The sequence below is a fragment of the Saccostrea cucullata genome, unplaced genomic scaffold (genome assembly GCF_032062105.1).
Source record: "Saccostrea cucullata isolate Sc308-1 unplaced genomic scaffold, CSIRO_AGI_Scuc_v1 ctg5753, whole genome shotgun sequence".
Taxonomy (NCBI): domain Eukaryota; kingdom Metazoa; phylum Mollusca; class Bivalvia; order Ostreida; family Ostreidae; genus Saccostrea; species Saccostrea cuccullata.
The window spans coordinates 8638-30643 of record NW_026929432.1 but is presented as its reverse complement, the minus strand read 5'-3'; the positions used below and the strand labels follow the sequence as shown (position 1 = coordinate 30643).

Genomic DNA, 22006 nt, shown 5'->3' with positions numbered 1-22006 from the left:
CACCTTAGTGCGGGTATTACTGTCTCATGACAGCATCTAGTTTGCTTTATCTATATTTGTGCACATCTACTAGTACGTGCATGATGCAGTAAAAGGCATTCTAAGCTGTACTTGCAACAAAAATGTACATTTTTTAAAGAAACATTTTAGATACTGATTTTACAAGAACATCATACTATGAATACTACAGAATACAAGTAAATTTAAGTATAAAAGATTGTATGCCTTTTTGTCATTAAGCTTTATTTATAGTAAGTAGAACAAGATTACCAGAGTATTGATAACCAGGAAATGAACTTAGGATTGTGCTAATTTTTTCTGTTTATCTGGCTTATGTTTCCTGAATATCAGTGAATGAATTACAATTTTAGAGCAGTCGGAAAATGTGAAAAGATAGCAATTTATAATCCCACTGGGTCCCAGGGAAAAGCTTTTGAAAATTAGTTTATAATTTGGTTAAAGAAAAAGCCATGCCTGGGAGTTTTGTAAAGCTAGTTAGGGAATATCTGGTAATGATCTGTCTGAGAGAAGGTGTCTGTAGCATCATTCAGATATAAAAGCATCAGACTTTAGTTAGTGCCTCAGGAATTCATCCCTATCCCTATAAAACCCCACAATGACCAAAGTCTGGTACAGCTCTTGTGTAGAGCAGTCTCCATAACAATGGAGTGAAATCCTTCACCATAAGCTGACAATTTCATCATGAATTAACAGTGTCTCCTTGATGGTGTATGGATGATTGATTTGGAAATTAAACTGGAAGAAACTGAATTATTCTGTCCATAATGAACAAAATTTTAGACCAATTATATTGAATTATCCAAGTCTTTGGTAACAGCCATTGATTTGCCGCCCAGTAATTGCGCCGTCTTGAAGTTGAATTTTATTAAATTAAAGGAAATGAGGAGGAAAATAAATTAGAGCAGCTACCTCTGTCTTAGGACAAGTGTCCTTGATGAGACAGTTCTCGATCGTTCTTCAAAATAAGGACTTATAGTCATTTTACTTTAAATATTTTATCTCAGCAGTTTTCTCCTTGAACATGTAAAAGAAAAAAGTTACTAGATTATTGCAAAAATTGATCTTTTCCCAGTCCAGTGTATGTTAGATTGTCTTTTTGCAGATGGATGAGTTTTATAGGTTATGTTTATTTGAATTCAATAAAATGTTGTATAAAGACATTTTTTTCTAGCTGAGATGCTCATTGATTGTGCCTTGATCTAAAAAAGAAATCAAATATCTTTGATTTCAATTTAAAAAAAGGGTGATTAAAGGACATGGCTTTTTTATCACCATTTTAATTTGTTAATTATGCATTTAATTTTTATTCATCTATGATTTTGAAATAGAAATGACAAATATGGATACATGTATGACAATCTTTGGTCAAAGTTAAAATAGGAATCCATATTTCTTTTTTGATTTCTCTAATATTTTTGTCAGTCCCTCTTTACTCATGATATTATGCATCATCTCAAGCCACAATCTGGAGTCTTCATGTAACTCTCTCTTCAGAATGGGGGGAGGATCCTACATTTTTGCTGTAGTTTGTGATGATGGATATGATATTTTAATTAATTGCATTAAATTATTTTTACCAGTGAATTAGATTGAATTAGCAGTTTTTATCTGAATCATTGAAATACATAGTAATAAGAATGTGTTACATGAAATATTAAACATTGTTTACTATCAGTATGTTATATTTGAATGAACAAACATTTTCAATTGCTTCTTTTTCAGCTGGTGGGAGGAGAGTTTGACATTGAGACAAACTTCATCATCCAGGAGCCACAGAATATTCTTCATATGTTACGCGTCTTCTCCAGTTGTACTGTAACACTACAGGTACACAGTGTGATCTAACAGAATGTATCGTTATAATGCAATGTTGGTATTGTCTCCTTGTTTATCTTTGTGTGGAAAACCCAGAGGGCACCATATCATCAGAATAATGGCTTAAAGAACTTGTTTACATATTGTGCAGTTGTAGGCATTGATTATTTGTGTACTCTTTACACACAGAATGTAGTGCATATCGTATATACTTTATAAGAAATGCCTTTTATAAGAAATGCCAGCAGGCAATTTTATGTGAATTATTTATAAGATCATTATTTACTTATTCTAATAGCAGCAAAAAATAATACCTTTAGACAGGTGTCCTGATTCAGAAAAAGAGGAAGAAATGACTCAGATTTGTAGATGTACTAGTACATTTGTAGATGTACTAGTACTAGAACTGATTTTTATATCAAGTAAGGGGCCAGATTCGGCCATTACCCTACCTTGTCCTTTAAGCCCTTCAATAGCATTCCCACTTTATTGGATGAAAAAATCTTGCAAGGATGTTAAACTTCAGATAGTCAATCATTATTAGGTATATAAAAGGTCTGTATAGGTAAACAAGTGTAGAATACTTTTGAGTAGTTTTGGATAAAATTTTTTTATATTTAAGTAACAATTTACGAGTAATTATATTTTGCAGGCTGAAATATGGAGTGTTTTTACTGCGATGTTAAAGAAGAGTCGTCGGAACTTACAAGCGTGTACAGAGGTGGGGCTGATAGAACATGCTCTTAATCTGATGAAGGATGTGGACGATGTCATAGCAGGTATCGGATAAATACTGTAAAACACGCTTATAACAAATATATGCCAAATACTGGTACCTCCTAAATGTTTTATCAAAAGAATATGAGATACATGTAATAGTATCTGTTTTGACCTTCATAGATCTTCTGGTGGACATGCTGTCTACACTGGCCAGTTACAGCATCACGGTCCGAGAACTGAAAATGTTGTTCTCCATCCTGGAGGCCTCAGAAGGGGAGTGGGTAAGTAAATGGCTCAGAGAATTTCTGTTTTGGGCCCTTGGTTTTATTTTTATCTGCATGTGTACAATGCATTAATGTATCTTTCATATGTGATATTTTGGCTCGTATTATGAAGTTGAGAATCACCATTTGGAGACATGCTATAATCTTAATGAGATGTTTCTGTTGTAATGGAATCTATTCACTAAATATGATAGACATAGATAATAACAAAATTATACCATCATTTTGATGATATGCTTTTTACAAGTAACAAAGGATTATTTATTTTATGTATAGCAAAGACATGCCGTGAAGTTATTGTCGGTCCTACAAGTGATGCCACAGAGGGAAGGTCCTGATGAGTTCTTCAGCTTCCCAGGGAAAAAGGGATCAGTATGTACAAACTTATTTTTGTCTTTTCTTGTGTAGCTGAGGTTGGTTAAAGCTGCTATTTTACAAAGATTGGAACTTTCATGAGTTTATATTTTGCATGTAGAAAAACAAAGATCAATATATGTCGTCGTTAATTACTTATCTCTATTATGGTGAAGTCATTAAATTGAAATTGTTTCAATTTTAGTTTATTGCCCTTCCTCCAATAAAAACCTGGCCATACCAGAATGGCTGGACATTTACATGCTGGTTACGACTAGACCCAGTTACTGGGGTCACAGTGGAGAGAGAAAAACCCTATCTATACTGGTAAGTATAGTTCAGCTTAATGAAGTTTTGTGGATAGTGATCAGTAAATCATACTGTACATGCATATTGTAAAGATTTTGTTTGATTTAGCTGCAAAAATATATGTATGAAAACTTTAAAAAATTGGTAATGGTTTCAGTGATGTCTGTTATAGTCAGAATAAAAATGTTAATGGTGTGAATATTAAAATTTACACAGGAAATTTATAATTCTTTGTAGTTTTAAAACCAACAAAGGGGTTGGATATTCTGCCCATTTCCTTGGAAATTCCCTGGTCATCACAACCATGAAGATCAAAGGCAAAGGTTTCCAGCACTGTGTCAAATATGACTTCCAGCCCAGAAAAGTAAATAAAATAAGATAGGGAGATGAAATTTATTGCTCTTTTAAAAATGAAAATATTGTTCACTCATGCTTTTCATGTGATCCAGACAACAATTTTTAAAGTACATGTACTCTTGTATTGATATGAGCAATCTTGTTAAAAGACGTAATGGGTACACTAGAAATAAAAAAGTCACAGGATTGAATCAGTTAGTGGTTGGTCTCATAATCTACCAACACTGCCCTAATAATTTTGGCTAGCAAAAAATTTTAAGGATGCCAGTTCGTAATATTGAATCATTTACATGTATATCAAAAGAGTTACAGACTGAATTGTATATTTCAGTGGTACATGGTGACGGTGGTACATGTATACAATCGATGGAGTAAATCAGAGCTGCGATGTTACGTTAACGGAGAAATCGTGTCCAGCACAGACATTTCCTGGCTCGTCAGCACCAGTGATGTAAGAATAAGCCAACCATGAAGCAGTTTATTTGTAGCTAATGAATCATGCAATGGGTTTAAATGTTTATTGACTGCATATTTTATCCATATCTTATTGGAATACTGCTTGTATGAAAAGTTGATAGAGATTGATGTATATGAGTTATTTTGGTAAATGCTGGCAGCTGAGTACTCTCTCATCCTAAACAAAATAAAAATGAGAATTTACAGTTAAAAGAAAACCATGGTATATAATTTAGTGTAAATGATCAAAAAGAGTATAGTATTTCACTAAACATGCTATTAAGTACTTGTATTTATATTTCTATACAGCCTTTTGACAAATGTGTTCTGGGAGCCAGTTCTGAAGGAGAGACAGATCACATGTTCTGTGGTCAGATGTCCACTGTTTATCTATTCAGTGAGGCCCTCACACCTCAACAAATATCAGCCATATTTTATCTAGGACCAAGTTACAAGGTAATATTTTCTAGCCCTGAACATACCCGGTGCTCAAGCCTTCCTCAGTTTCAATTGCATTCTTTTTTTCACAGAATGCTAGTTTTATCTGTCAACTTAATATTCATATCAAATCTACAATTTTTAGAGCCAGTTTCGATTTGAAAATGAAAGCGGTTTGGGAACTGTTGTGGTCAACAAAAGAGTAAGTTTGTTTTCAAAACACTTTTCAGAAATACATGTAATAATTTGTAAATTAAACTATTCTTCATTCATTATTGTTTAAAAACCCCTTTCTGTTTTAGCTGCTGTATGATGGGAAGTTGACATCGTTGATCGTATTCATGTATAACCCTATAGCATGTGACGGTCAGCTGTGTCTGGAATCAGCACCAAAAGGAAATGTCTCCTACTTTGTCCATGTTCAGCATGCTCTCATGTCTGGGGTAAGGAATCATATTGCCAAGAATGGCTATGTGTCTTCAAGAATTTAAAGATTTCAATCTATTTTTGATAATTTCAATTTTACTGTGTCTTTAACAGGATGTAAAGGCTGTGATAACACATTCCATCTACAGTACTCTTCATTCACTTGGAGGAATCCAGGTTTGTAGTCATATGTATGGAATTATTGTTTTCTAATCAAAGAGGTGAATTAACATTCAAAATGCAGCCGGGAATCATTTTTAGCTCACCTCGACGAAGTCGAGATGAGCTTATGCTATACCCCCGGCGTTGGTGTTGGCGTCGGCGTCCCAGGTTGAAGTTTTAGGAGCAAGTCCATTCCTAAGTAACTATAAACCCTACCTGAACGAAAGTTGCATGGATGATGCATCTAGGGATGGACACTACCAGACTTGCTTCGGATGCTGGATCTGACCTACATTTTCTAGATGAGTGACCAGGTTAAAGTTTTTGGAGCAGGTCCATTCCCAAGTAACAATAAGCCCTACCCTGACCAAACTTGCATGGATGATGCATCTAGGGATGGACACTACCAGACTTGCTTCAGATGCTGGATCTGACCTACATTTTCCAGATGAGTGACCAGGTTAAAGTTTTTGGAGTAGGTCCATTCCCAAGGAACTATAAGCCCTACCCAGACCAAACTTGCATGGATGATGCATCTAGGGATGGACACTACCAGACTTGCTTCAGATGCTGGATCTGACCTACATTTTCCAGATGAGTGACCAGGTTAAAGTTTTTGGAGCAGGTCCATTCCCAGGATGAGTGACCAGGATAAAGTTTTTGGAGCAGGTCCATTCCCAAGTAACTATAAGCCCTACCTGAACCAAACTTGCATGGATGATTCATCTAGGGATGGACACTACCAGACTTGCTTCGGATGCTGGATCTGACCTACATTTTCCAGATGAGTGACCAGGTTAAAGTTTTTGGAGTAGGTCCATTCCCAAGGAACTATAAGCCCTACCCAGACCAAACTTGCATGGATGATGCATCTAGGGATGGACACTACCAGACTTGCTTCAGATGATGGATCTGACCTACATTTTCCAGATGAGTGACCAGGTTAAAGTTTTTGGAGTAGGTCCATTCCCAAGGAACTATAAGCCCTACCCAGACCAAACATGCATAGATGATGCATCTAGTGATGGACACTACCCGACTTGCTTCGGATGCTGGATCTGACGTACATTTTCATTTCCAAGTAACTATAAGACCTACCTGAACCAAACTTGTAGGGATGATGCATCTAGGGATGGACACTACCAGACTTGCTTCGGATGCTGGATCTGACCTACATTTTCATTCCCAAGTAACTATAAGACCTACCTGAACCAAACTTGTAGGGATGATGCATCTAGGATGGACACTACCAGACTTGCTTCGGATGCATTCCCAAATAACTATAAGACTTACCTGAACCAAATTTGCATAGATGATGCATCTAGGGATGGACACTACAAGACTTGCTTCGGATGCTGGATCTGACCTACATTTTCATTCTCAAGTAACTACATGTATAAGCCCTACCTGAACCAAACTTGCATAGATGATGCATTTAGGGATGGACACTACCAGACTTGCTTCGGATGCTGGATCTGACCTATATTTTCATTCCCAAGTAACTATAAACCCTGCCTTAACCAAACATGCATGGATGATGCATCTAGGGATAGACACTACCAGACTTGCTTCAGATGCTGGATCTGACGTATATTTTAATTTCTTAAGTAACTATAAGCCCTACCTGAACCAAACTTGCATGGATGATGCATCTAGGGATAGCCACTACCAGACTTGCTTCGGATGCTGAATCTGACCTATATTTTCCCAAGGAATTATAAGACCTACCCGAACCAAACTTGCATGGATGATGCATCTAGGGATGGACACTACCAGACTTGCTTCAGATGCTCGATCTGACCTATATTTTCCATACAAGAGACCAGGTTAAAGTTTTGGGAACAGATTAATCCCAATGAACTTGAACCTTGATATCTGCAGTATTAACAAATTGATGAATATTTGTTTACACTATACATGTTTTTCACGCTACATGAGTAGAAATGTGTATATGCGCTGTAAGAGGTTAAACACAACTTGCAAGAATATTGTTGTTGGGATAAATACTAGATATTAAGAAAATATGATGTGAGATTTGCATTACTTACACTGATAACATTCGTCGAGGTGAGCTTCGTAATCTTTGATTACCCATGTTTTTTCTATGTTTAGGTTGTGTTTCCATTGTTTGGTCAATTAGACATGCCAGTTAGAAAGGGAGAGAACTCATCTAGTGAAGTGGATTACACTATTTGGTAAAAAGAAACACATTAACACATTTAAAAAAATATATCAGTAGAAAAACATTTTGAGTATTTTAGAAATTCAAAGATTGCTTACAATGTGTACAGTGATACTCATTTTATATGAACTATGGAATTTTCTGATATATAGTGATTTTTTTGAATCCCCAGCAAAATTCTTAACAATGCATTGTAAATGTTTCCCCAGAACTTTTCCTCAACAAGTTTTTCTATATATTTCACTTTGCCTAATCTTTCAGTTCAAAGTTGATGCACATTGTCAGCAGTTTGATGGAGAGCTCTGTCACCATACAACAACAGATGATGCAGAATCAGCGGCTTCCTGGTCATAGGGTATCTGCTGGAGAAGGTAAGAGGATCTTTGAATATATATGTAATTGAATTTCAACATAAATGACTTTTTATGTAATAAAAACTGTGGTATTTTTTTTTTGTCCTTGCATAATAAGAAGACAAAATTTGAGGCACTCCAGTCTTTGTTTTTAGGTCACCTGAGTAAACTCAGGTGTATTGCTATCTGTTTTCATCCGGGGGGGGGGGGGGGGGGGGGGGGGGGGGGGGGCTCTACTTATATACTGAAAATGAATTAAGTGGTTGAAATCTGCTCCTTGGTAAAAGTCAAACATTTTTGATAAGCAAGGGTGCCTTTTCAAAATTGTGAAATGTGTGGACCAAGGGTCAGGCGTTCATATGTGGTAGTGGCACTATACTGATTATTGCTGAATATTACTGATTAGTCGAAATGCATTTTTTTGTTCCCCTACTCTGTCTATGGGTATTAAGTAACCAAACTAAACATGCTAAGTGTATAGTTATGATTAGCAATGGTGCCTCTTTCAAAATTGTGAATGCCATGACGTCTAGTTTAAAACATGAACCAGAGTCTATCATTGTAAAGTTGTTGCATGATGCTCAGGTGTCATATTTTATTCAAATTGATTCTATTGAATTTACATATATTGTTGACACAAAGTCATATGGTCAATTTCAATTGACGGGGAAAGGCACGTATCGTTTTTCATTTCTAAAGCTGAAATTTTCCACATGTACATGGCGAATTTTGCTCCTATTATTTTGAAGGGGATGCGAATATAACTTGGGTGCACTGTCATTAAAAAATCATTTATCTAAAAACACATGAACTTCCATTTAAACAATGGTGTAAATTTTCAAGAATGAACAAAAATAGGAAATTCTGTATTTTGGAATTAAAAAGATATTTAAACATTACGCAAAAGGTTGCCTCATCAACAAGTATCAAATTAATTTTGAATTCATCATTAATATGAATACAATATTTTAATAATTTTTCCATTATATATTTGAAGCTTTATGCTTTCAAGAAAAATATGCATAACATCTGTTAAGTACAGTTTTGATGCTAGCTTTTCTTTTTTATAAATTCATGCTTTTGAAAAAGGAATTCATCATTTTGATATATATAGTGGTGAGAGTAAATTAAGAAAAATAAATTCTCTTAGATTGGAAATAATAATAATGTATACTTGTAAAATATGATAAAGGAGCTCCCATCTTAATTGAATCCTTGAATAATTTATGGCATAACAGACCTGAGAAAGTATTTTGATATCGTTCATGTTTGGTTGAACATTAACTCCATCATGCCTTTTTTGAGGTTTTTCTGACTTTGTTAGCAAAAGATTTCAGTTTGTGGTAAACTAGCAAAATTAATCAATTATGTCTTGATAAATGATAGGCAATTGTCAATACACCCAAGGCCTGATAAATTCAAATTAAGTGCATTTGGCAGAGCCATTTTAAGATGTTGCACATGTCAACTTAACAAGAGCGCAAACACACAACTTTACTTGAAGTGGCCAAGATAAACAGAGAATGGAAGTTAGATCACACGATATTAAAACCGTAAATTACATCACATCTTTTCAAAATGGCATTACCGAAAAATTTATCAGTAAATACATCTTGTTCAAAATCCTTTCATACAGGTGAAAAATGCAGTATATAAGTGAAATTACGTCAATATTATTTAAACTTTTCTTTTAAACTGAGGTTATATCTGAAAATCTTTCTTGTCAGTATGAAAAGAATTTGTCTGACTGGGAGTTTTTTTACATGCCCATTAAAATAGTTACATGCATGCCCCCAGTAATGAATGAAAAGTTATTTGTTTGTTGCTGGTGTATCATAGCTTACTTAATTGAAAATCCTGAAATGTTTTGATTGAAATATCAGGGCCGCATTTCCTGCTCGACAAGACTAGTTCTTTAGTAGCCACTTAGTTAAGCATTGAGACAGATCTAAAAATGTTTTCTAAAGCGTTTTCACAATTCTAGTCAGTCCCACCGAATGCTTGATATTCCAAATGTGATCCTGCAGTTAATGAACAAATTACGGCACTGGACCAGAACTGAGGTGAACTGGGCTGACCCTGAATCACACTGCTAGTTACCCTGTTTGCATTATCCTTATTTAATTTAGAAAAAAATTGACAGCTCGGGAAAAGAAAGCATATTTAGAGCATCATCTCTTTTCATTTTGATCATCGATTTGGGAGACTCCGTTGCAGTAGGTACAAATTATCCATGAGGCAAGGCTGATCGGAGCTGCCGCTCAATGGAAATGTAATTAGATCAGGGAGGTGGCATATTACAGTCTGCACCCAATATCTGTTCTCTCTTTGTAAAAGAAAAAGTCCAAAAAAAGATATCAAAACTGTATACGCTCATTGCTAGATTATTTGTTGAAGAATCATAGTGTAGGTGGTATTGTGATAAATATTTTATGCTTCATGACTCTTTTTGACAGCCTAGTAGAAAGAAATCTTTTGTTATATATATTCTTCATCTTAATTTACTGTAGTCAAAATAAAATGTATAAATCTCAGTCATTCAATTTTTCTCTCTCTCTAGACCCCCCCCCCCTTCCCCCAGCCCCTGATCCCTGCCCCCTTTTCTACTTTATAAAAATTCATAATTTTTTTTTTGCTTTTTATTCATGTGCATGTAAGTCTTCCTGATTCTTTGTTCTAAAACATTTGTACATGCTTGTATTAAAAACCCAGACATTAGCCATTTCAATAGATACTCCATGTGTAAAGAATCTCAAATTATCCACTGATCTTATTATAGTCTATGGCTGAATTTTAACAATAATTTTGTCTAAGAATTAAACCACCAGGCGGGGGACAATTTTCTTTCTGATGTTACAAATATGAGACAAAACTTGTTGACAATGTTTTTTTTGGCTTCACCGAGTTTTCCACCTAACTATGAGGACACAAGGCAATGCGTTTTGGACAAATGAAGACCATCGCATGCATCATAATAAGAAAAGGATCCCTCACTGATATAATCTCTCATTGAATTATCTATACCACATCAGTAATGATGGTCATATCTTATGAACCTCAAAAAAGGAGAATTTGATGTAATATTCAAATGCAAGTTATGAAGTAGCCAGTATTGTTTGTGAGAGAGCGATAAATGCCTTGTTTTTTTAACACATTGTAATCCGAGATGCTCTTACTTCGGCATCAAACGCCAGTATGATCGGAGTCGGGTAGATGTTTTATTTGGCTTTCTGGGATGGGGAGAGGTAGTGGTAGCTGTAAGATGATGATCTACCGAACAATGATCCGCGACAGACCAGATATCAACCAGTTCCTATCTCTTAACGCAAAGGCGCGAGTCTTTTATATCGGAGACAACTAACCCCTGATCAGATTCAGTGATAAGCGAAATTAGACAAAATATAAACTGCATGAAGAGGTGTGATGAATTAAAAGCAGTGCCAAAGTTTAGTCATTTTTCAAAGGACAGATCAATTTATATTTCAAACTTGATTTTCCGCTCAAAATATTTTCAAGCCCTTAAAGCGTGAAGATGGTGTCATGCTTAGTTGGGTTAAAATAAACTTTTTTGTGGACATTTTTCGGCAGAGTTTGACATTAGTTTTGTTATTGTTTTGTCAGATAGCATAAGCTCAGTCAACTGTGTATAAAATGTATCTAATGTTGCTCTGATCATCTTGTGTATAATTTCTATTTTTAGGAAGTTTTGTAAGCATTTGTTCGTGTCAAATCAGGCCGATTTTCTTTTGACAGTCCTAATTCCATCATATATTGTGTGTTTTACCCTTAAAACAGCTATTAATGAAAATATCCTGATAATTAAAGATTACTATTACAAAGAAGAAAAATAAAATCTTGTCAGCTTTGATCTTTAATTTAATTATCAGTAGCAAAAACATATGGTAACATTATACACTTTGCGGAGATTTACATTGTACGTGGCTTATGGGTAAAAATATTGGGTATGGGCTTCCTGCGGGGAGGTATGGAAATGAAAAGTAATTGGTTCTCGGGTCTCTGTGATGACCAGCTACCTGATATAACTGTTAAAATCTCTCCAACTGTGCAACATCTATTTAGCTTAAGATTGTTGCCCATACAAGAAGAATTAAATTCTCAGCAAGTTCGTATTTCATATGTTTTGATTGTGTGGGGTTGACGGGTACAGCCATTTATGGTTTATTGAGGTGGTGTCTTGACGTGGCGTTGAGAAGATTTAAAATAGTTGTCTACTTTTTATTGGTGTTAAATAAGTTAAGCCTTTTTCTCTACATGTGTTGACACAGTTATTTACTGTATGGTGTTTTGATCTTTTACGAGAATCCTTTGGGTGTCTAGCTGTTCATTAGGCTGATATAGTCAGAGCTATGATGATCGCTACAGTATTGGTTAAACAAGTAACATATTTTAGCCTCTAAATTGCAGCTGATAATTAATTAAGTTAAATTTTAGCATTTCAAACATCAGAATATCTTAAATTATTATACTGTAAATCACTTTTTATTTGCAAGAACTTTATTTTCGCGTAATTACGTGAGACAGTGTGCTCGCAAAAATTTAATTCTTGTGTATAATAGTATTCCTTAAGATTATATAGAGCAATAACCACAATTCGTGAAAATTTTGTCTCGCTAATCAAGAGTCAATTACTATCTCTCGAAAATAAGGTGTCGCGAAAATTAAGTGATCTACAATAGAGTAATTTTATTCCCCACGGCTTTAAAACATATTACGAACTTGCTGTATTGGATTAAGAATTAAGCTTATAAAGAAAATAAATCAGCTGTCCCTGGCATTTCATAATATGTGTGTTTTACTGTTAAATTCTTAATGTAAGAATGTGTTAAAAATAAAGAATAAATTTTATTACATTGAAATGTACAGTGATATGTTTTATGTTTCAGCTTCTGACAGAAAGAATGACATTGGAGACCTGCACACAAAAACACACAGAACCAGATTCAAACATCAAAATTGAAAATTCTGGTAATGATGCTTTAAAAAAAATATACCGGTACAAGGAAATCGTAATGAATTGACTGATAATAAGTTTACAACTGATGTTAAAATGTTTTTCTGAAACTTTTTGTTCATTGCTGATTACAAGTGATGGTATTTAACTTGAGATCTGATTATGTTTTACAGCTATTCTGAAGGTGGTGGCGACCATGATCCGGCAGTCCAAGCTTAGTCCTGTAGTTATGGAGGTCAAACGCTGCTTCCTGTCTGATCTGACCATACTGTGTAACAACAACAGGGATAACAGAAGGTGACACTTATATGATAATGACCTCTCACTCAGTCAACCATTGCAAATTGTTTTGTTAAAGATCTTATTCTATTATGCAGTTTCAAAATAAATTTCAAATTTTCTATGATTGATAGGAAATTCTGAGAGTTGAAGGCATGATTTTTTTTATGACCATCTTCCGTGTAGCATTTTCATTTTACTGAGGAACAATTACACGCAGATTATTATATACTCTAACCTAGTTATTATTTTATTTTCAATGAACTTGGTGTATTGTAGGACTGTGCTGCAGATGTCAGTGTGGCAGGACTGGCTGTTCACTCTAGCGTACATCTACCCCCGTAATGAAGAGGAACAGAAGATTACAGACATGGTGATGGCGTTGTTTAGGATGCTCCTACATCACGCTATCAAGTTTGAGTTTGGGGGATGGAGAGTTTGGATTGATACCTTAGCTATTCTGCACTCAAAGGTAAATGAAAGAATTTACCTGAGTAGATTTTTAAAATAAGAATACAAAATTTGTTTTTACTGAGTAGGTGTGAACTGTAACATTAGTTAGGTTACTAAATGGTATATTTTTATACTCAGGTTGCCTATGAAGATTTCAAAATTCACATGTCCAAGATGTACGACCATTATGTCAAGGTGAAAGCTGATGATGTTGACCCCCAAGAACGAGATCAGCACCCTGTCAGTACAGTGTCAGGTGTATCAGACAGAGTCCTCAATAAACCAGTACCAAAAAGTACCGTCAAAGTGACAGAAATACCAGAGGAGAGTGAAGAAACGGAGGACTCCAATGTGAACAATGCTGGCAAACTGACCAATGGTGAAGTGGCAGAACCCAGTGAGGGGGATCCAAACAGTGAAGTCAAACAATTCCTGGAGGACGTGATTAATGATGTCGTCCAGAAGGTGGAGTCCAAGAAACCACAGGCGGAGGCCAGGGAGCCACCACAACAGGAAGTGGTGGAGCAAGAGTCGTCCGAGGGTCGACCAACGGTCAGAAGGTCTGCATCACTCGACAGACCCCGACCAGCGGAGACCAAGAAATACCCCACCCGCTCACAGTCATTTAGGGAGGGGGGAACTAAAATGTTCAGTACAGGCCCCCGTGCCCCTCCCTTTAGAATCCCAGAATTCAGATGGTCAGCTTTACACCAAAAACTTCTGTCTGATCTTTTGTTCTCTATAGAAACTGATGTACAAGTCTGGAAAAGGTAAGTGCACATACAAGCTACAGTATCTATTTTTACTCTTCCAGTTTTTGTATTGACTTTAACAGAAAGTCTGAGATTGTTTTGTTTTCTCCTTTATACAGCCATAGTTCTCGGACAGTGATAGACTTTGTAAATGCCAGTGAGAACCATGTGTATGTAGTGAATGTCACTCACATGATTTCCCAGCTGGCTGACAACCTGATAACGTCATGTGGAGGGTTACTTCCCCTGCTGGCTGCTGCCACATCACCAAGTGTAAGTACTACAAATGATGTATTTGTAACAGTGTGGGGATCAAGTTTTCTTATTCTTGCCAAAGATAGGTAAATTTGTATCTTATTATACCATTAGTATTCTCAGTATTTTTTTCAATTTTTTATCGGTGTACCTAATTTTGAGGTCTGGTGTAAAGAAGAAATTGGGGAAAAAAAATTGAGTTCATCAAAAATGATGAAATGATATACAGTTACACGTCATCTCCAAACTGTTATTTGAAATGAATCTAGTTGATCTTACTCAAAAGCTGTGTGTTATACAGGGAGAGGTGGAGATTTTGGAGCCAACCCAGGGCCTGAGTATTGAGCAGGCTGTCTCTATCCTTCAGAGGATCATGAATCTGACTGATGTACTCATATTTGCCAGCTCCACTAATTTTGCCGAGTTGGAACAAGAAAAGAACATGCCTGCTGGTGGCATCTTGAGGCAGTGTCTAAGACTCGGTAAAATCTAAACTTACATTATTTTACCATTCTTTATTGGTAAATTTTACCTTTTTTGCAGTATTTTATCAAAAAAACTTATAAAAGGTATTCAAATTGATGTAAGCATAGTAACCATTGAATTAGTCTTTTCTAAAAATGGAAGTTCCCAGTTACTCAATCAAAAGAAGAAAGAAGGATAACTTGCCAGATAATATATGAAATTATAGTTTTCGTGAAGGTTCGTTTCATGCAATAAATATGTTATTTTTGTGGTCACAGTATGTACCTCAGCGGTGAGGAACTGCCTGGAATGTCGTCACCGATCCCATCTTAGATCCCCTCCCGGTACTCCCACTGCATCCCCCTCTAGTAGTACCAGAGGATCCAGGAGCTTTAACGGGATGGACCCCATACAGGCTCTTATCATGGCCTCACACCCAACAGAAAAGGTACGAAGGAACATAGAATTTTTTTATATGGGGGATGTCCTTTGAATTTTGGTATTACAGATAGATAAGTCCTGATGAGATTTTTCTTTTAAATTTGTTGTTATAACCTGGTAATTTGTATTTTGTGTAATTGTAGAATATTGTTGAGAATCTGAATGAGCAGGCTTCTCCCATCAAGGACTTTGATAAGCTGTTACAGGATACAGACATTAATAGACTGAGAGCTGTCGTCTATAGAGATGTGGTGAGTCTAAATTCAATTAAAATTTTAAAAAATTTCTTTATTTTTTCAATTTTAACAATTTTTTGGGAAAATGCTAAAAAGGTACTTTATGAATTTATGTATCATATGTTTGAGCAGCAGGATGTAGTGGTATGCAATTTCCGGAACTACTTTTATATTGCATTGAATAATGAACTTGTTTTTCAGGAGGAGACAAAACAAGCCCAGTTCTTGGCCCTGGCAATTGTGTACTTCACCTCAGTGCTGATGGTGTCTAAGTACAGGGACATCTTGGAACCCCCCAGCCCAGCTGCCACCCCAACCTCCCACAGAATGTCTATCAACTCCCCTTCAGGTAAGATGCTTATAGTATTAGCTCAGTCACCAGCTAGATATTGTATTAAATTGTCAGACATAGAATAGAATCATTGTAAAATTTGTCTTACTTTGTCTTGCAACTCTGAAAACGTAAGATAAATCAAGGCTTTATAATCACACTAGAGAAATTTATTTGTTCAACAAGCTTCAGCCATTTTACAAAACCTAAGGCCACTTTTGGAAGGAAATCAAAATGGAGAAAATAAATTGGGGCTACAAATGAGCAAGTCGGATCAAGAAGCAAACGGAGCTAGGTTAAATGAGGAAGAAGAAGACTCAGGGGAAGATTTGCCTCCAGAACACAAACCTCTAGACAAGGCTATGGTTGAGGCAATTGTAACAGAAGATGATGGGGGAGGAAGTGTGCTGGCCGAAATGTTGAGTGGCAGTCGGAGTTCTTATGATGAGATTCAGGAAGATCCAAACACCCAGACGACCGAGACTGAGTCAGACTCGCTCACCCAGACAAATACCGAGACCGAGTCTGTTGAGAATGAGGCTCACGAGGGGAAGAAAGGTTACCTGGATGTTCATTATTGTGTGCCCCACATAGCTGTCTCATTATTGATGAATAGCATGGATGTCGTCTTGTTGTATATCTATTGCGTTTATGACCTTATTCTCTCACATTTATTCAAGGTTTAGATATTATTTTCATTTGGTATAAGCTTATTTGCTCCATATATTTGAGTTTCCATTATTACTGTGCATCATTTTATTTTTCATTTGAAAATGATGAAAAAGTTATCTCTCTTCTCTTGTTTTTACCACTCATTACTTTGAGATGTATGGTTTCCTGTATAAAACAGTAGAATTCTCTTAAAGTTCCAATAGATAAACTTTCTATAATTGTTATTTGTGATATTGAACCTTTTGGTATGAATTTTGTGTATATTCTGGAATGAACTGATAATATTCCTGTGACAGGTGATTATTTCATAATGTAAAAACTATCAGGATATTTAAAATAGTTGCAAACGAATACTTAGTGTGTTTTACTCCAAACATGGACCTTTATGCATGTTCTGTACACCTGTTAATAAGCTTGATTTCTTGAACAGATGAGGAGTTTGATAGTGGAGACGTTACCAGTGATGGAGACATATCAAGGGAGGTAATCGATGGAGAAGAGGCATCAGCCAACCAAAGCATGGAGGAATCCCCCAAAATGAAGATCAAAGCTGACATCAACATTACAGACACAACAGGTAATAAGTTTAAAATAGACTTACAAAATTTTCCTTACCATTTCTAGATGAGCATTGGTCATTGCTAATCTTGGTTTGTTGCTATTTTAGATGAGGATTCAGCTACAAGGTCAGCTACAGGAAGTGAAGACCTTGACAAAAGTGCAGACTCAGCACAGCTGGAGGAAGAGGAAGGAAGTGAGGAAGCAGGGAAGGAAACTCCCAAACAAGAAACAAAACAGGAGGAGCCAGAGGAGGAAGAGGCAAAGGAGGAGGATAATGTTGAAGAAGAACAAGCCAAGCAAGCAGAGGAAAAGGTGGACAATGAAGAGAAAGAGGAAAAGGAGGAAGGTGTAGAGGAAGGAAAGGAGGAAGCTGAGGGTCAAGAAGAGGAAGGTGCTAAAGAGAAAGAGGAGGAAGAGAAGGAAGCTGCAGGAACATCAGAGGAAACAACACAGGAGGAAACACAACAAAAGGAAACAGGTAAAATACAGGAGTAAAATGAAGAGAAATTTGAGAAAACATAATATCCTGTATTTTTTTATGTACATGTTTATGTACAAGTATGTCAGTCTGTTTGACTGCTTCAAGTTGTGCCCGAGCTTTAACTTGATAACCGTTTATTTTAGTTATTAAAATATTCAATATTCATGTTTTAATTATTACATAATGGTGACTTTGATATGATGGAATTAACAGAGCAACATCATTTGTTGTTAATTTATGTTGTAAGTCAAATTACTGTTATCCTTACAGATGAAGTAAATGAAGAAAAACCAAGCACACCAAAGGAAAATGGGGAGGTTCAAGAAAATCATGCTGAAGAAAAACTGCCTCAGGAACCACCATCAGAACCACCGACTGGTGCTGACGTCCACGGAGACCACAAAGAAGATGAGGGCAAGAAAGCTGAAGCCAATAAACCTATCCATGCCATATCTGTCACTAACAAGGATGACAGGCCTAAACTGGAGAAACTGCAGATGCCCAACAAGATTCACGACACTCTGGCCAACCTGCCTGCTGTGGTGGGGGAACCTACGGGGTCCCTCACGGAGAGGCTGGAGAAAGCCCTGGGGTCAGTCTCACCCCTGCTCAGGGAAATCTTTGTGGATTTTGCTCCATTCTTGTCCAAGACATTAATTGGCTCTCATGGGCAAGAACTACTTATAGGAGGTGGGTTTACATTGTTTGAAGTACAGACTAATCTGTGACGATGAATTTTATCAATGGTATATGGAAATTATGGCTTTGGAATATTTTATTTCACATTATTTTGTTGTAAATGTGCATATGGGGTTTGATACATGTACTTCTAGTATTTTGCAAAAGTTCAGGAATTTTCTAAATTCTTACACAGTAAAATAATTTACCATGGAAAGCTGAAATTGCTCTGTTATATGTAAGCATCAACTTGATATATTCTAGTTTTCTATATACAGGATTTCCTTTAAATTTACAATATTACTTGACCTTGGATATATATTTATTATTTTTAGGTTTGGTGACTTTGAAACAAAGTACATCAGTGGTAGAACTAGTCATGTTGCTCTGTTCCCAGGAATGGCAGAATTCATTACAGAAGCATGCTGGACTGGCGTTCATAGAACTTGTCAATGAAGGAAGGTAAAGATTAACTAAATCTGTGTGTATGATGGAAAACTTGCTTAAAGAGTTTCATTCCAATTACAGTAAGCATGGGGAAACTATTAAGGTTCCTGAAATATTAGACTTGAGTGAAAACCTGAATATTAATTGTAGGTTACTTGCTCATGCAACCAGAGACCACATTGTAAGGGTGGCAAATGAAGCCGAGTTTATTCTGAACAGAATGAGGGCAGAAGACGTACAGAAACATGCAGAGTTTGAGGTATGACGTGAATTAGAATTTAGTATTTAAATACAGGTAAAATTAATTAGTGAATTAAGGGCCATTATCAAGGTATTCTGGGAAGGAACAGATGTCTACCATCATGTTGATGAAATGCACGGGGGTTGCCAAGGTCAATAAATGAATGCCTCAGTGGACATTGTAATTGTGCATATGGATCATTTACTTCCTAACAATTAAATAAATATTAATTATCTCAATATGAATCATAAATGTGGAGAAAATGGTGAACCAAGAAAATCATTTTTCTGAACCAAATTGCTTCTTTGAAAATTTCAATAAAAAGTTTCTTGTCTTTCATAAACTGTCTAAATGACAAGTACTTAAAATGAATACATTAATTAATTATTGCTGTGGAGGCATCAGGTGCTCTCCATTCTGTCTTTATGCCCTTCTGCTTAGCTTGAAACAAAAACTTAATTGTTATGCAGTACTCCAGACCACTCTACTCAACTAGACTTGCTGTAAAGCATCCTTGAGAAAACAGAATTATTGTTTGTTCGCACAGGAGGACCGTAATTCTCATTTAGAATCAAGAAATATTTATTAGGAAACATTTTAAGGAGTCATTTGAAAGTTTTTTTCACATTGCTAGAAATGATAAAAAATAGGCTTATTATTGGCCGTATTTAAGTTACTGTATGATAACTTTCTAAAGTATCAACTTGAAATGAAAGATATACCAGTTCAAAGAAGTAGGCTAGAAAATTCTTTTAAAAAGTCCTATTGACAAATATTTCACCAGCACGATATCAAAGGAGCAAAGGAGACAAAACTTGAGCTCGTGTGTTTAGTATGACAAGGATATCACCTGGAAATGATTGCCTAATTGTGATTCTTGGAATCTATGATGATTGATTTTGTTTCTTCCCTGAAAAAGTAAACATGATGGAAAATTTTATTTTCAGTCCCTTTGTGCTCAAACCATGCTGGACCGCAAAGAAGAGGAAAAAATGTGTGACCATCTCATTAAAGCAGCCAAACGACGAGACCACACAGTAGCCATTAAAACCAGAGACAAAATACTCAACATTCTCACCAACAAACACGGGGCCTGGGGCAAGCCCGAGACTGAACAGTAAGTCATTACCCCTGTTAACTTACTATAGATAATAAACAAAAATAAATTGGAGGGGGAGGGGGATTAATTAATACTATTGAGAAATCACAATAGGGAAACACATGTTAATTTTCACTGTGATGTTTAGCTAGAAGTTTCAACTTATAAATATATATTGTATGCCCAACTTAATCAACAACTTTAGTACAATGAGGGAACTTAAGGAAAAATATACTTGGAAATATTTTCATCTTTAAGATAGTAGATTATGATATTGAATGTCTATCAGGTTATTCTGATGTGATGTTTATAAACTTTTTCAGTGACACTGATTTCTGGCGATTAGACATTTGGGAGGACGATTCCAGACGGAGGCGGAGATTGATTAAGAATCCGTATGGATCCACACATCCAGAGGCCACACTGAAGGCAGCCTTAGAACATGGTTAGTAATCCAGGGAGTCCAGTGTAGTCTAAAGTAATGAAATGACCTGATATGAAAAATTGTCTTCATATATGCAGGAATAAAGTGTTACTGTTAGAGAGAATTCGTAACTTGGAATAAATGCACTGCATGGGAATATATGCACTGTAATAGAGAAGTTTTGAAAAAAATTTGTAATGAACACTATTTTGATCTGAGAATGTTGTTGTAGGAGAGGAAGAAGATGCCATTAACCAGGCCCGAGAGGCCTTCCATGCTCACCTGGCCAAGCTCAAGAGATCACAGATTCAGCCAGATTACACTGACGAGGAACTGCTAATGGAGGAGAGAGACATGGAACCAGAGTTTGCCGGTAGGTGGGACTATTCCTTGGTAATGCTATGATGGATTCAAAATCATTGTAACTATCCTACTGTTGGCTAGATTTCAAGTTCTGTTGTAAACAGTTTACAAATAAACACTTGTGCTTGCCTAGCATTTGTTCAACTCGAAGCTTTACGTAGACCTATGCAGCTGTTATGATCTGTAACACCCACTGTTTTCAGTATCAGTGAATTAAAAACATTCCATTACATAGATAAGATTTAAAAATAAAATTATTTCAAGTACATGTATATTGTTTTAGAAGCAAGTGTTTCACCATGTGATTATATTTATTTTCAATTTGGACAGGCCCTGTTGCTATGTCTACATCCTGTAAGCTGATAGCCCCGGGAGCAGCCATTAATGGAACCATGTCCATCACTAAAACAGAGATGTACTTTGAGATGGATGAAGAGAACGAAGAAAACAAGAAACTTGACCCTAAGGTATTGACGTATGTCAGTGTTATGTACCTGTATCAGCAGTAGTAAGTATGGTCAGCTGATACAGGTGGGCAGTGGTCAGAGTAGGTATGTAGGTAACAAGATATCAGCTGTTCTGATAATAGAAAACTGATATCAAGGTGTTTTGTACAAGACATCATTATTACATGAGGTTGACAGTGGTAGTAAATCTTCAGTGTCTTCTGTAGAACACATGAGATCCTCAAGATTTTTCTGCTGTACAAGTCTCCAACTGGAACATTGTGTTCTGGTCTTTAACAGTGTTTTTGCCTTCCAGGGTTTTTGTTGAGTATACTTTCAGTTATAATGGCTGCTGATGGTGTAGAAGACAGCTTTTTTGGATTGATCTAAGATCATCTGAATCAGCTGAAGTCTCTCTAAGTTAACGTTGAACTTGGCTCTACCTCTGCATTTCAAAGATGGAGCTAGTTACATATTAAAGATCGAGGCTGTTGTTGGACTACATTGGATACCACAGTCTAAAATAAACTAAA

The 22006-nt window shown here is 36.1% G+C and overlaps 1 protein-coding gene across 1 annotated transcript; it reads left to right on the top strand.

Annotated features, from left to right (window-relative positions):
* Window positions 1-1743: 1743 nt before the first annotated feature.
* Window positions 1744-21667, top strand: LOC134280818 (neurobeachin-like; the record flags this gene model as incomplete). The annotated part of the gene is given in 33 exon segments (XM_062763268.1): window positions 1744-1848; window positions 2489-2615; window positions 2737-2837; window positions 3117-3212; window positions 3400-3521; window positions 3741-3867; window positions 4192-4311; window positions 4626-4772; window positions 4900-4956; window positions 5057-5197; window positions 5295-5357; window positions 7455-7537; window positions 7786-7861; window positions 7863-7895; window positions 12782-12863; window positions 13023-13146; window positions 13408-13600; window positions 13720-14351; window positions 14453-14606; window positions 14890-15070; window positions 15332-15501; window positions 15638-15745; window positions 15932-16079; window positions 16248-16619; window positions 17164-17310; window positions 17401-17772; window positions 18046-18465; window positions 18789-18915; window positions 19051-19159; window positions 20089-20258; window positions 20564-20685; window positions 20897-21037; window positions 21358-21667. Coding segments are annotated over 33 exon segments (5349 nt in total), but the record flags the coding sequence as incomplete, so codon positions are not given.
* Between the last annotated feature and the right edge of the window lie 339 nt (window positions 21668-22006).